Below are 16,390 nucleotides of genomic sequence, written 5' to 3'. Positions count from 1 at the left end.
AACTCGGCACCCTATTCCTGGCAGTGGTAAGAGCCCACTCCTCAGAATAGGTGACAGCAGACACTTTCTGTAGTCCATTCCCTTTGTATTCCCTCAGAATCCACAGCCACTGGATTAGGGGTGCTAAAGGGTACACGCCTGACTTTTCTCTTTGTAGCTGTTTATGGACCTGTTGTTGCTCATGAATTTGTTCAACCCACCTTTGAATATGCTGGTACTATCTACCTTCACAACCTCCTGTAGAAGCATTTCCAGAACCTCACTACCTACCGGGTAGAAGAACTTTAACTGTTCTAAAATGACCTTTTAACAGTTTCTGTGGATATGTGCTTCCTGTATCATGGAATTTACTGAATAACAGCTTTTGCCGTACTTCACTTTCAGTAGCTAAAAAACCCAGGTGTGCTCCTTTGGGAGATTCAAATTCACAGGGCCTTCAACAAAATTAATTTGCAACTTCCTATCTTTAATACTAGTCTATTTGATTGGGATTGACTGAGTCATTTGATTCTCTCTCTGTTTTCTGCCCTCTTCCTCCATTTCTCTGCCTGCCTTTCACTCCCTCTGCTTACTATCACTTCCCCAGTTTTTTTTTTTCTCCCACTCCTCACACCTCACTGATGTGCTTCTAGGAGGGCATGGCTCAAGAGTCACAAGTGACTCAAGTAGCAGTTCAAGGAGGTCTACAAAGATACAGTAGGGCACCTATTACATATATTCTTCAAGGTATAGTATGTTGTTCCCATGATAAGGTCATATAAGTGCATTCACTTTATTACTATATTAATATTTTATCTCCCAAGTGGGGGTGCAAAACAATCACCATAGCAAAACTATTGTTGCAGCTTGTATGCTTTACTGTTTCAAAAATCTACTCATGCCCAAGAAGAGGGTGGCCCATGGATGGTCCTCCCCATCCATCAAGAGAAAGATACCCTATGTCTTCTGTTCCTTACAGTCCAAGGAGCGGAAAGTAGAGCTAAACTGCTGCACCAGAAAAAGCATCAGTCTTGTCTCTATTTCCACCTTTGCTGCAACTATTCCAGCAACCAGTGCAAAATCACCTCAGCCACCCTGATTGGCCACCTCTCTGCTGTCCCTTATAGTCTCCATTAATGCCTTGTACAATCTTGTTTCCATTAATTGTTTTATGTCCTTTTCTGTTCCTCATCTGCAACTCATTCATCTCTCAGTCTTACAAATACCTGCAATCTGATTAACCTCACAAGAGGAATGAGGGGATGGAAAGATTGGAAAGATGCTATTTAAAAGAAGACATTAAGATTTCACTAGAGATTTCAACCCTGGGATTCAGCTGAAAGACAAGCAGCAGGGCAGCTGAGGGCCTGGCACTAGTTACATTCAAAATTTAGATCTCCTGGGTCACTCTTGTCACTACTGTATATCCTTCTGCCTGATTTCCTAGGTTACAAAGGTGCTGTTGAAATTCAATTTAAAGTAGGAAGGAAAGCATTGCCATAACTTTAATGCAATGGAGAACTCAGTGAGATTCATGATATTTTGAGACTTAGCATAGCTATTTAAAGCCTTCAGTCTTTTCTCTCTCCCATAGCCACCCAAGTGTAAGGAGGCATAAATACTTGTACCAGAACTCAAAGCACTACAAAATATAATGAGAATCTCAAATTAAGAATTATCCCATCAAAAAGAAAGCTAGACAATTCTCGTTGATAAATAACTTATAAGGAAGACACGGAGGATACTAACTACAAGGGCTTGTATGCATCACCTAATTTACCTCCTTTAAAAAGGTTACAATGACATATAGAAAACACTGTGCAAATACAGTATTACAACAATCTGATTGATCAGAAACTTCTGATAAAATAACCTTTTGTGGTATCCTACAGTATTGATCTAATTACTTTAAACGCTATTATTACAATTGCATACATTTTAACCATCTTTCAAAACATTCAGCAGCAGCTAAACACTGCTTTAATGAAATAAATTGCACTTTCTCCACCATTTATATGCCACTTCTCAGAGCTGCTACTCTCATTCAGAATATAAAATAACACTGAATTAAATATAAATAATATAAACAGAACACTGAAACTTTCTAGAAGTTGTCCACTTGAGAACTGCAAACATATGAAATCCATAACAGTCATAACCTAAATTAGCACCTTAAAATGTTAGTGAAGATATTCAAACTGCATCTAAAACCTTTGAGACAATTGCCCTGGCAGTTCTCCTTATAGAACAATCACTGTCTCAAATAAATCTGACAAAGTTCTTAGACTGTATCAGAAGTAGGTTTTTCCTTATCAATACACCAATTGTGAAAAGGCACTTCTGATTTCAGAATTAAATTTAATGTCTGGGGGCCTTTTCACTCCTGTGTGCAACTCCTGTATGATCCTAGGCATCAAAGAAAACACACCAAGACCCCTCTCCTGATTTCTCCCAGCAAAACACTGGGATTAGCATGCTGACCAAAATATTGCTCAGATACCCACAGCAGAAAAACCATTAAATATTAGCAGTCCACCTGCTCCAGAAAGCTTGTCACCATTTTGCCTTTACAGTTCTCAGTACCAGAACAAAATTCTCTGTGTTTCCAGCAAGCCCAGCAGCTCCAGAGGGAGAGATGAGCAATCTTTTAAAACAGTCATTTACAATGATACAAAGTACAAAACACATATACTAACATGCTTATCTGATTAGGTCCACACTTCCTTTTGACTCTAAAAGTTGAAGCTACTGAAGGAATTGAGACCTAAATTCTACAGTGATTCACAGAAACACAGAAGCAAAGAAATCTAACAGGACTCTACATCATTAATTGTACAGCCTCTTTAATCCAATTACTTTGTATTTTGTCTTAAACAAACGAACTGCCAAAACTTGGCCTGGACGCAGTTCTCAAAACAGCTCAATTTCATCTTATCTGACCCATATTTTCAGCTGTGAAACTATGGAAGACACTGGAGGGAGTGAAGAGATTCAAACACCACATCTGCCCTGAGCTACAGTCTGCATGCCCCACTCTCCTTTTCTTCCCCAGCTTCCTTCCCCCAGAGTACAGGTTAATAAAGAGCACTGCAGATTGGATATTGAAGTTAAGCATACAGCTCTGCAGCAACTTCTTGTAATGTCAATTAGCCCCTTACACACAGAAAATATGTATTAAATGCATGGTAGCAACCATTACACTTTCCCCAAATGCCTTGGAATTTTAACTGCATGTTGCAGAAATTTGCAAATTAGCAAAAGAAACAAGAAAACTCCTTTGAATTATTGAGTGCACAGTGCTTATTTTGACAATTGTAGTTTATTTATAGTACTTGACAATACATGTTCTCTCCTCAGTTTTGTAATATAATGAAGTGAGCACTTAAACCTCCACTGTTAAGCCTCAGAGGGAAAAATAAGTATAAATTTATTTCATTCAAATAAATATACAGATTGGCAAGATTTTACTTATAATGACTAAATTGCATCATTAATTTAACTTAGTTTGAAGCACTTCATTTTGTGGAGAAAGCATAGCCCTTAGTGTGTGTCTGCATAGGTGTGCAATCTCTTAACCCATTCACATAAAATCGTATCCTATTTTTTAGTACAATAAATGCTTCTGAAAAGGTGCTGCATGGAAGGCTGGTCTGTCATGTACAATTACAGAAGAGCACAGGCAGAGGCTGCAAAAGTTTCACGAGACACAAACTCACCGATAACCTTAATTCTCTAATGTACCGGCACAGTGAACTCTGTTTCCATCCCAACACAACTCCCTCCAACAGCGGGACCAAAGCGAACATCTGCCAGACACAATAAGACTGGCTCTCAAAACCAACCTGTTCTTCAGAAACCACAGGGCTCTGGCAACCTGCTCTTGTTGAAATCTTCAAACACAAAACCATCCTCCTCGATCCCCTAGACAAGCCAGTTATCCATGGGTAATTTTGTCTTCATATAAAAAGGCGAGATAGATTCAAGCCCTGAAGTATAAACAGTGCACATACATTGTTTCCCATTTACCTCTATGAAGTTTCATACACATACAGTATATGTTTCTTAAAACAAAACCAGACATATAAACTGCTGCTATACACATATCCGGTCTAAAAATCTAGACTAGTAGCACTGGAATACAACTGAAAAGCCAAACAAGACTGTGAAACCAAGAGGAAATATAAGAATTTGTCAGATAAAACATATATGCAGCATCATAAACACAGTTGCACAGTGCCCTCCAAGAGCAGCAAAACTGAAAGTCAAATAATAAAATTAAGTGGTATACAAGGGAGTGTGCACAGAAAGGATTTCAATCCTCTTTGTTCTTAGCCATGCTACAATTTCACAGCCGCTCTCAAGATACATCGTTTCCATGTTTGGCATGCAAGAGCACAGAATGCAGTTCATTTGGGAATTACCGAGCCAGGATGTGCAAAGCAAAATCTACCACAGCATAAGCCGGCTCCTGCCACAGTGTCTGAACAGCCTGGCCATCAAAACATTTCTGACAGTTAAAATAAAAACAGAAGTGGCTTCAGAAAAGTTAATTCCTGTAATATTAACTAATCGATCCTCAGCAAAGACACTGCTCCTGTGCAGCCTTTGTCTGAGTACATCGGACAGAAGACTTTGCCTGCAGGAGCTGCTACCTCCACATACTTAAATTCAGCCAACAGAGAAATGTATTATTTTTACGGTTTGCAAGCTAGACCATACACAGCTGCAGAGGATCTCTAAATTAGTTAATACACCATTTCAAAAGGAAGAGTTATTTCTCCAGGGATCATGTGCCAAACAAAGCAAGGAGGGAATGGTGAACCACTGGTAGTTTATATGACAAAAGATATTTTTCAACTACACACAGCACTAATTATGTAGGTCCTTCCTATCCTACAGCTGGAAACCTCTCACAGAAAAGACATTTTCAACACAATACGAGGTGAAAAAAGAAAAAAATACTTCTAAAACCACTTTTGTAAGCTGATAATTTCACCTTCCTTAAAAGTGATTGTATTTTTTTATTTCTACAAGAAAGCAAAAGCTGGCATTTGTGTCATTCTTGACCTAATAATTTGACTGGGCATACTAAGGAAAAAAGTCATAATGAAATTAAGCTTCTTACTTAGAAAATGTAAAACCGGAAAGTTTATGCTATTGAATACGATTGTGCTCAGGAAGGGCTATTTCACACATGAAACTATAATAAAAACAACACTGATATTAGAGTTTAACGGTGACAATCTATCCTTAAATAATATTCTAGATTTAAAAGCAAAAGCACTTAAAGCATTATTGGAGTTGAAAGTATTGAAAAAAACACATTTCCAAAAAATTACAAGCACCATAAAAAACAAATGTAAGCAAGACAAATGCCAGACCTGCATGGTATGTAGACGAAATATATTAATTATAATATGAAGCTGTTGAGTTCAAAACTGCCTTTGAGCCACACGTTTTATGCAGACTTCTCTCAAGCCAAGAAATCTTAATTCCACACTGCAAAGTTTTGAAAACTATTAATATTCCATTAATATGAGAAAGCACTTCTCCCCACCATCTTTACTGAGGCACATTTTTATTAAGTGCTGACAGTTAACTTTCACAAGACTCTCAAGGAGATCTGGTCCTTATTCTGCAAATTTACAAAAACTGGGATGAAGGTGCCAAAAAACACAACTGTATTTTATTATTATTTAAATAATGAATTTGTGATAGCATTTTACTCTGAAGCAATGGAAAGCCCTGCAGGGAAATGCCTCCTTCAACAAAGGTTTGAAAATTATTTTTGTTTAAATAACAGCTGGTCTTGCCTATATGGACTTAAATGAGCCATGTGGAGACAAACTTGTTTCAGTTTGGCTAAGGTAGATTAAAAAACATTAATTCTAGTTAATATCCATCTTGGTCCCTCTACACAGATGGGAAATATAACATTAAATTACCATGCTTACATACAGTCAATACCAGACACCCAATAAAGCACAAATTCAAAGCCCTGCTCATAATGCAACTGATGAACACAGTTCCAGCAGAACAGCTCAGCTGCAAGTTAGCATGAAACTAAAGAGATTTACACTAATTTCTCCACTTTGCCAGAGACTTCCTGCATGACCTTAGACAAATCACTTATTTTTTGTGTGCTATAACTCCTCACTCCTACAAATGGGGAAAACCACTTGTTCCATAACCTCACATCAATAAGCAGATCTACCATCAGGAGATGCTTAGATACAGAGGTTGAATAAATTACACACAGTAAGCAAAGAGTACTTAAAGTTTGAATTATTGTCTCTTAAAGCTTTGGACATTTCATCACAGAGACAGAAGGAAAGCTTTTGCACAACACTCCTAAGTGTCACCAGCAAATAAAAGTCAGGTCTGCCTACATAGCAAGATAGAAGCATATTTTGACATGTGCAGACTCAAAGCAAAGGCATGACACCTCCTCTGTTACCAGCATATACTAAAGAACAAAAGTAAGAAGTTTCTAGTTACTTTCTTTAATTCCTGTTTTAGAGTTCAAACTCTCTGATATAAAACCAAGTAGGAGATCATCAGATAACACTCTCAAAAGAATTTAAACACTTTAGGTCCAAACAGTCATTCTCCAATTCATATTAACCACTAACCACCTTTTGAACTTGAAAGTCATATTTAACTTTCATAACTCAGTATTAATATTGGGAATCAAATAAGCTTGCAAAAATTAAAGACCTCCAGAGCACTGGCCTACTGAAAATAATGAAGAGGACTAAAATCCATTCAGAAGTAGTTGCCAAACATACTTTACACCAGGACACTTATGAGGACAGCATTGCTCCCAGCAGGAACCCAGGAATTTGCACCATGTATTAAATGTATCTTTTCAGAAAATGTTTTCAAGTCCAAAAATCTACATTTTGAATGCAAGCCAAACAGAAACTGTTTCCATCCACATATTCTGCACCGCTGCACAACTAACTGCACTAGCCTGTGAAAATCAAAATCACACCCTGAGGAAGGAGACACAAATGCACAGGGAGTATGAGAAATGAACCAGCCAATGACACACAAACCCAGGTAAACTTTTGGAGGAGACAGGTAAGCTATGGAAAAAACAGAAGCAAGGAAAGTGCTGAGGAGAGAGGAAGTTTTGGAGTAAGCTTCCCCTCATATTACCCACATATGTGTAAAACCACACAGCTGCTCAATCACAGCATGTTGAGTGTGCTTGGGGTTTGGGTTTTTTTGGTTTTTGTTTTTTAAACAGATGATCTGTGGGTTACATACATGAAAATAAAGACACTAAAAGCTACAAAAATAAAAATGAAACCTTTATTTTTAAGCTATTTTGTTTGAAATGTCAAATGGTTGTCATTATTTGTAATTGCATCTTGTATGTCATATTTTATAAGAAGAAAAATACCTCATGTAAGAGATGGTAAAACAGTTCTTACTAAAAATCCTTCACAACCTGAACCTTTATTTTTCAATATACAGAGCTGCTCTGGGATGCGTTAAATATCTTAAACTCCCATTACTGCAATAAGACTGAAAGAAGTATCTTGCAGTGAGACCAAAAATTAAAGCACAGCCAACCATGAATTATATCAAACACCAGACACAGAATAGGGGAAAATACAAACATGGTGGTGGGGGGTGTAAGAATAGACGTCCAGAAAAAGAAAAAGGCTTATGATGTTTCTAACATAAAACAGGATACAGTTTTGGACAAACATTTTCAAATGTGACTTGAGGCTTTGGCAACCCCTAAAATCAACAGTACAACAGGTAGTATGTGGCATCATACATAATGCTCTGAATATGTAAGTTCAAAGATTAAACTTGTAGGAAAGAGCAAGATGCCTAAAAGGAGAGGACTGCCCTCTCCTCCAGTGACACCTGAAAAAAGTTTGTAGAGGCACAAAGGCAGCAGAGATATGAGGGGCAGGAGGTCAGTGGAAAGGTTAGAATAAGCAAAATCATAAAGGCAGGAAATTGAAACTAAGTTCTCAAACTATGTATTTAATACCTCCTTCACAGCATGTCAATAATGTTCATACAAAAGGAAAAAATATAAAGGAAAGCAGTGACACTGTTAGCAGGCTTCCCAAGAACAAATTCTGGCATCTTTAAATACCATGCAGCAACTAGAGTCTCTCATTTGCTTAATCTCCTCACAGTCATAAATTTACTATTTCTGTTTGTTTTTTAGGCTTTTTTTCACAAGAGGTGAAACTTCCCCACAACTGCAGTACCTGAAACTCATCTCACTGTTGTGGCAATTGACACCTGCCTGCCTTTTTACAAACCAGCTGCTACAGAGGCAAACTCCCAGTGCTTGACTGCACAACTGGAACCTTGTTAGCCATAAGCAGAGCCGCTCTTCTTGGCTCTCAATACGTCTACAGAAGTAGGATGACTTCTCTCCAAGATGAGCAATACCAAAACTCCTTTGGTCACACATACACACACAACAAACCCCTCCACTCACGTTTTCCTACCTATCAACATATTAAAAGGCAGTAACAACTACACCAGATTCATTAATTACTTGCAGGAGTTGCCAGCCTTCACTGTCACTCATCTGAAAGTCAAAAGAAATGCAGAGTACTTGTAACTCCACTATGGATGAAGATTAATCATCACTATTTGTACTACAAACTAATTTTTACCATTATAAATGTTTGTAAAGGCTGAAATAACATGAACTTACTATGTGGGCCTTGAAGCACATTATCCTCAATGGTCTATGTAATTAAAAAAGAAAAACCAAAACTATACTGTATTTTGACAAGTATTCTGCTAGTTCATCTTTACCTGTGAATAAATCCAATTGAAACAAGGACAAATCAGGGTTCTAATATAATTTACACAAATCTTCAGAAGAAACACGCAATCTAACATACTCATATACTACCACAGCTTTTGGATAGACTTGCAAAGTTCAGTCTGAAGTCCCAGCACCTTGACCATCCAGAAAATTAGTGTTTCTGCCTAGTTTCAAACTAAAACTACCACACTCAGTTTTCTAGAGAGCAAGCAACAGTGCCTGAGATATGTTTCTTTCCCATGAAAATCATGTTAAGGTAGGAGGAGGAAGGAAAAGCATGTGGACTTCATCCTGACACAGAGCTAGGATGTACACGGGATAGACATCTCCAGCCCAAGAACTGGAAATTTTGTAATGTTCAGGTAAGTCATTACTGTCCCTAAACAATATTGTCACAACTAAAATTTCAAAACTTATCATCCCAACAGCAAATCTTCTTAGTATCAGATTAGATGTCACACATCACATTTAATCTCTCCTTCAATTAATTATGATCCTAGGGACTGGTACTGAAAGGGTGGCTCTGGACCTGTCAGGCTAACTCTTGTGCTAATGCCTCCCCACAGAATAGCAATGGCAAAAAGCTTCAATAAAAAGGTTCATGTACATTTATGGGTGGAAACTCAATACGAAAAAGACCAGTTTAAACAGTTATTTATAAACATAATTTTCTCTGATTTCTGCTATTACCAACATCAAAACACATAAAACCTCAGCTGCAGCAAGAAGATGGGAACAGAGTTATGCACTGGCAACTACAGCAAACACAGACAAGATTGAAAGCCTCTTTTCCTCTTGGATGAGGCAAGTATAACCAAAGATGTTACACTAGTACTGCCTCCTCTCCAAATGCAAAGAGGTTCAGCAACACCATGCAATGAGAAAAATCAACCTGACAATATAAGTTTCTAAAACATACTTTAAAAAAAGCTACTTTATAAAGGGCAACAGAATACCCCTGCTTTCTGTTTCATCAGGTAAGATGTACATTCCAGTGGGGCACCCACTGAGTGACAAATTTGCACTTCACTTCCACTGTCAGCTGCTGTTCACAACAGAACCCTGAGCTAAAAACCTCAGAGCATTCTCTGCTGCCTTGGCAGGACTCTTATTTATATAAGATTAGTGCAGTCAGGCATTAGATTTATAAACCAAAACCAAAAACAAACAAGGAGAAAGTTTTCACACTCTTCTTTATAGACCAGTTTCTAAAACATACACACACAAAACAGTATAACATATTGAAATGCAATTGTTAAAAAAACAAAACAATCCCCATAACAAACAGAAAACTGATCAAAATACATACAACCTCTGGAGGTACCCCCACCCGGAAACCATTTAAAATCAGGCAAGCATTCACAAAAGTACTGTTGGCCACCTAAACAGCCATTCCTCTGCTCCATCCAGAGCCTCTGAGTGCAGTTACAACACACGGGCACACTTCAGCCCCTCACCTTCCCCCACCCTCCTCAGGTAAGGAAAGGGCACCAACCTGCAGTTGGGAGGTGGATCTAAGGTGATGTCAGCCAATTCCTTCTGAATCCTGTGGTAATAAAGCAAGAAGGAACAAAGGTAAGACACTGTGCGGGATAGCAGTTAACACATTATCCTTGCAGACATACTGTCACTGTGAGCTTGCCACAGTACATAAGAGGCACTCTCAGCTGCGGCCTCCCACCAGTCCAAACCCCCTAAGCAGGACAGGCGCCCTGCCCTGTTAAAGAGACAGGCAGAAAAGCAGACAGGCATCGTGTACTGAACCCAGACAGGTGCACCACTCTGCACTCCCACAAAGATGCCAGTCACACAGTGGAAAAGACTGTCCTCTATGCTCTGCCAACCAGCCTGTAAATGAGGGGAAACCTCTGCAAATGTGATGCACCAAGAAGCAACTGCAGTCTGAAAAGGAATTTTGTCTTACAGAATTGAGAGAAACAGTCATTGCCAAACTGGCTCCCTCCTCTCTCCCCCAGCTTCTCATCACCATCCTGAGAAAAAAAAATCCACAGCCCTGAGGGAGTCAATAACTGCGCCATTCTCAAGGACACTTTAAGGAAGGTGAATATCTATTTCCGAGGCTTCTGCACTTCCTACCACCTTCAGTTCTCCCTTCTCTTCACCCTCAAGAGCCACACATGTCCCCTCCCTAGGACTCCAGACGCTCCCTCTCTCCACTGTGCTCAGCCAACACCCTGTTCTCCCAGCCCAGACTATTCTGGGCTTATGCTGCTTTTGCCACAAAACGCCCAACCAGCTATCATCCCCTTCCCTGGAGTCCCATTACTGTCACTCAGGCTTCCCTTCCAGATTTCCCCACCCAGCACTCAGCCTGCCTCCCTTCTCCTTTAAACTCAGCCAGCATCTCCTGCCACTTGTCACACACAAGAACCACAGCCTTTCAACAGGAGGCAGTTTAAAATCTTCTCCTTAAAAGAGTGAAGGGCACAACACGTAAACACTGCTTGCCACTATATGTCAGTTTGCCATGGAAACCTGCTGAGTGAAGATCTGGAATAACCAAACTGCCTAAATTCTACAAAGCCACAGAGAACTTAGTTGCTACGACAGGGCATTTGCATAAAACCCCAGTCACTTTAGACACCTACTGATACAACCTCTCTGCTGCTTGGCAAAGCTGTTCAGTGAGATGGTTTATTATTCTTACTGAAGTACTGCAAGTTTGCTTGAAAACCACCATTTGTCAGCTTAGCTCCCTGGAGCAGGATGGTGCTGAATTCAGGTGACACACAGAATAAATAAAAAAGGGAAACTCTTTTTTATTTTTTTTTAATTAGTAGCTCAAAAAGTCTGTCTAAATGAAGAAAACTGACATAGCTGTTCTGGAATTCCTATTCTATGCAGGTGTCTCTCCCTACACATTATTCTGGAATAAAAATTACTTTATTCTCAAAAAAAGCCCAAACTCACTCTGTGCTTTGAGCAAAGACTATTTTAGAGCAGAATGTCCACAAGTGGGCCTGCTGTGGATTATTTATTCCAGTGAGCATCCAACCATACACAGAAAATTCAATATAAGTGATGAGCAGACAAAAGTAACAGTAATGTATTTGTTGGTAAAGATCTGGGGCTATATTACACTCCTCACACTGCAGTGCACTCCTCCAAGCAAGCTCAAAACTTTACAAACATTAATTAATCTCCAAATCAGTTCTGGAAAGAAAAAAAGACACTCTAGACTTCAACCCACATGGGAGTGAAACAAATGCTGAAATGCAATGCCTTACTTGGGACCATATATTATCCAGTATTTTTTCCAGTAGCAGAGAAAAAAATAAGGTCTAAATGTCAATCCTACACCATTCCCATAACAAATACTACTAAGGAAAAGGGAAAAGAGAGCAGAAAAAATTGAGGGTCAGAATAACAGCCCAGAAGAAAAAAAGCCAGGAAAATATTTGGGATAAGAAGGAAGATGGACCACAAAGCAGTGAAGTTGGTCAGACACTCACTGCAGCGACACTGAAAAAAGTGAGACAATAGCAGCTTCACGTAGAAAGGCTGAGCACAAGGACTAGAGATGAGGAATGAGAGGAGCAGGGGAATAGTGCAAAATAAAATGAGGAAGAAGGGAAGATGCAAGAAATCAGTGAGAAAACTGACTGTAGCCTCACCTCTTGGCACTGGTAGATAGCAGTTTAGAGTTTTTACTCATGCTGACTTTGCTTTCCTTCTTCTTAGGTGTGCTTGTCTCTTTCTCTGTCTGTTGGTTGGAGGATGAAGATGAGGAGGAGCTGGTGCTGGCCCTCGAATCGTCATCCGACATAGCGACCCCCCCACCACACACCCCAACCTGGAGAGGAGACACCACGGGGCATGGGGAACAAACAGTGAACACAAACACACACAGAGAAAGGCTGCTGACAATCTCGCTCTGTGTCTGGGTCATGCTCCTTTTAAAGGATCCTCGTGTCTCCCTCTCCTCTCTAGGCCCTACACCCATAGCAGGAGGAGCAGTAGCTTCCCCTGCATTAGTAACATGAGGAGTAGGGGGAAAGGGACTTTAAAAGCTTCCTCTCCAGAAAGCAAGTGTGGAATGAGAGGAAACTGGAACGGGGACAACTGCGAGGATCAGGGAAGCTCAAAGCAATTCTTTCTAATCTCCCCCAAACTGCACACACAAGAGGAGCCATCACCACCCACCACTATCGAGCCTAGGGGTGTAGGAGATAAAAATGGAACAGCTCCGGTCCCTTGGGTTCCCGGGAGGCACGTGGGGGAGGCAGGAATGGATGGGGCCAGGGGGGTGCCCGTTGCCAGTTCTAAAATGGAAGTGGGGCATCACTGGCAACACAGGGAAGACCCTGGCAGATGTGTGACCTGCGGTGGGGAAACCCTGCCTGTGGGATCGGGCGCTGGAAGCCGTGAGGGGAGGCGGGCAGGAAGGGAGCAAACCAAAGGGAAGGGCTAAGCAGGGAGTGGGGTGCACTGGTGGCACCCACCGAGGCCCTCCGCACCGAGGGGCATATGCCAGCGGAGGGGGAAGGGAGCAGAGGGTCTGTGCCGGGGGGGACGTGAGGGAAGCAGATCCAGGGCCTAGAGGGGCGAGAGCGGAGGGCCCGGGGAGGCCGGTGTCGGGGAGGGGGGCAGCGGGGGCCAGGGGGAGGCAGCCCGGGTCTGTGCGGGCACCCCGGGGGCACGGGAGAGGAGGGCGAGCAAGGCGGGCTGCCGAGGGCAGGTCCGCACCCGAGAGGGGCGGGAAGCCGTCGGGAGGGATGGGGGGGCTGGCAGGGTACCCCGGGAGAGTTCGGGGGAAGGGCTCGGGGTGCAGCCGCGGGCCCGGGGAAGGTGGGGGGGGGGGGGTGCGACACACAGCCGCCTCCCTGCCAGGGCTGCGGCCCCCGGGGAGCCCCCTGTCCCCGCCGGCCGAGAGCCGGAGGGGGCCCGGCCGAGCTGCCCCGGCCGCGGGCCCGCAGGGCCGGGGGACAGCGGTACCTGACAGCCCCGGCGCCACCCCCCTGCCCCGCCGGCTGCCGCCCCATCGCCGGGCCGCGGCCGGCCCTGCCCCTCGCCTCTGCCCCCGGGGAGGGCGGCGGGGGGTGCCCCGTCCCCCTACCTCTCCCTTTGTGTCTGGCTGCTCCTCCTCGGTGCGGCTGGGCCTGGCCACTCGTGTCTCTCTCGCTGGGAGAGAAGCGGAAGTGCTGCAACAGCAACTATTAAACAGGCAATGGCTTCCCCGGCTGCCTCCCCCACCGCCGAGCGGGGCTGGGGGGCGGCGGGGCCGGGGCGCCACCCGGTGCGGAGCGGGGGGCGGCGGGGGCGGGCGGCTGAGCCCCAGCTCCGGGGATGGAGGGGGATCCCGGCCGCCACGGCCCCCTCCCTTTCCCTTCCCCCGGGGGAGGGGAGAAAGGGGCACACGGAGGGGAACGTGAGTTTTTAATGGAGACCCTCTGAAAAGTAACCTGCAGGGTGTCGGGGGGCAGAGGGACAGGCGCCCTCCCCGGCTCCACTGCTGCTTCCGTGCGAGACCCCCGCGGGGACGCGGTGGAAGCAGGTGGCTGGGAGAGGGGCAGCTCCCGGGGCTGCTTTTTTTAAGGCTCAGAGGGGGTATTAGGCTCGGCGCGGGGGCTGCTTGCTTTCCTCCTATTCTCACAACTGTTTCAACCCCAAAGCTTCTACCCTGCCTCACCTGCTTTGTCCCTCCGGCGGCAGCAGCAACTTGTCACCTGTCTCAGTTTGAAAGCAATAAGGGGAAAAAAGAAAGAAAGAAAAAAAAGCCTAGCCCAAAGCCCACTCGCCCCCACCAATCCAGGCAAAAGGAATCCCCGGCAGCTTTCCCATCTCTCACCTGTTTCAGCCCCAAAGCAGCAGCTGTGTCCTCCCTTCCCTCCCCCGGCTCAGCCCTGAACCAGCAGCAGGAGCGGCCGCTTCCCACTCGCCCTCGCCCGGAGTTCAGGATTCCATTGTCCCCCACACTGCATTTGGTGACATCACTGACACACAAAGAAGGGGCACTTCGTGATGTCATCAACGCATGCTGGGAGAGAAAACAAAATTCTGGGCTTGGCAACGACAGCACTAACACACAGACGCTCGCAGATACACACACAGACCTTTCAATTTTCCAAAGGTAAAAGTATTAGGGAATTTTTTTTCCCCCAGTCCCCTGATGGGGAGCCCGTCTGCGGAAAAAGGCGTGTTGTATTCGCTAGCGTGTTGTAATCGCGAGGCGATTTACTCATTTCTCCGAAACCTCTGCTGTCCATCTCTGGCTCCCTGTCCACCCAACGGAGAAAAGTGATTTGGCTGGAGCGACCCACCGCCCCCGGCCCAGGCGCGGGCAGCAGCCCCGGTGGGCAGCTGCGGCTCTTCCAGGAGATGCCGGACCCACTCGTGAAGGGACAATGGAGACCAACATTCCCACCGACCTCACCCGGGGCACATTTGGCTCGCTGCCTCCAGTTTCCACAGCCTATCGAGGGATCGCCTATCGAGTTACTTGGTGTCTTCAGTGGCCGAAAATACACTGGACTGTCTCCACCACGCACCACGGAGTTTGTATGTCACCCTTTCTCCCACGGGAGGAGCTCGAGGTGATCCGCAGGCACACAGGACTGCTGGCTCCACAGGGCGCTGTTACGACATGACACCTGGGGAGTCCCGAGGGGTCAATTACAAAACCGGAGCCGCAGGAGCGGCGGGGGACGGGGGCGGGGGGACATCCCCGGGCTTGGCATCTCCGCTTCTCAGCGACCGCGGGGGGGAGCGGGGGCAGCCGAAGCTGGCTCCTCCTGGAGCTCGGGCTTCCCGTCTGACGCTGTCAGGCGCTGCCCGTTCCCGGGCTGCCGACACGGCCCCGGCAGCGGGCGCGGGTCCGGCGCCCCATTCATTCCCCGGCGCCCAGCTGCTGCTCCCGTGGGACCCGGCCTGCCCGCCCGTGGGACCGCGGGTGTGAAACTCCCCCCCAGGAAAGAGCCTGCCCCTTAGCTAGGGCGGAGGCTTGCATGGGGATGAAACCCTTCCGGCTGGGATCGGGTAGCGGGTGCCCGTGGCTTCTTTTGGGGTCAGCTGTCAGCCAGGCTGCCTGGGCATGCTGAGCCCTTCCTCCATGGAACAGCAGCTTCCCACTTTGTGACTCAACACAAGGGTCTGCTCATGGCACTGACCTTTCACCATTTATAACTTGTAATCTTTGAGCCCCTAGAGTGGACATCCTTGCAGGGACAGTCTTTTCCTCTGCCACTCTCTCCTCTGCTTCCTTGGACTTCTGCATCTGCTGTTTTTCACTCCTTACCCTCCTCTTTCTCCTCCCTCACCCATTTTCTGCACACATCTCAGCAGCACCTCATTGCCCCTGGGCCAGTCCCTAATCTACCTACACTCCCCAAACTTGCTGCCTAGTCTGCTGTTTGAGCCATTGGAGTGTGCTAGATATGTACACCCCAGTGACACTGCAAGTGTCACCCTGACAACAGAAGGAATTCCGCTGCAGTGTCATGCTTAAATGGTCTTTGTGTGTGAGTTTTAATTTTAGGGCTTTTTTTTCCTGCTAACCACACTCTTCAATCTTTATTACCTGTAGTACCATGTGTTAGGCTTCAGTGAACTTTCTTCTAAAATCAGTTTACTAGCAGA

At 44.6% G+C, this 16,390-nt stretch overlaps 1 protein-coding gene across 4 annotated transcripts in view; it reads right to left on the bottom strand.

Annotated features, from left to right (window-relative positions):
- UBE2E1 (ubiquitin conjugating enzyme E2 E1) overlaps window positions 1–14,798 on the bottom strand; it is a 45,333-nt gene extending 30,535 nt beyond the window's left edge. The window contains exons 1-5 of one of the 4 annotated variants that reach the window (XM_041714472.2): window positions 14,604–14,798; window positions 14,445–14,481; window positions 13,872–13,936; window positions 12,430–12,608; window positions 10,290–10,340 (exon numbers count right to left, since the gene is read on the bottom strand). In XM_041714472.2, coding sequence (XP_041570406.1) covers window positions 10,290–10,340; window positions 12,430–12,608; window positions 13,872–13,936; window positions 14,445–14,481; window positions 14,604–14,783 — 512 coding nt within the window. In that variant the 5' untranslated portion in view covers window positions 14,784–14,798. Of the gene's footprint in view, window positions 1–10,289; window positions 10,341–12,429; window positions 12,609–13,871; window positions 13,957–14,444; window positions 14,482–14,603 lie in introns of all 4 variants that reach the window. The other 3 variants (XM_072925700.1, XM_072925699.1, XM_030264976.4) reach the window with 3 other exon arrangements.
- Window positions 14,799–16,390: the final 1,592 nt, after the last annotated feature.

The sequence above is a fragment of the Taeniopygia guttata genome, chromosome 2 (assembly GCF_048771995.1).
Source record: "Taeniopygia guttata chromosome 2, bTaeGut7.mat, whole genome shotgun sequence".
Taxonomy (NCBI): Eukaryota; Metazoa; Chordata; class Aves; order Passeriformes; family Estrildidae; genus Taeniopygia; species Taeniopygia guttata.
This window is presented reverse-complemented; position numbering and strand designations above follow the sequence as displayed.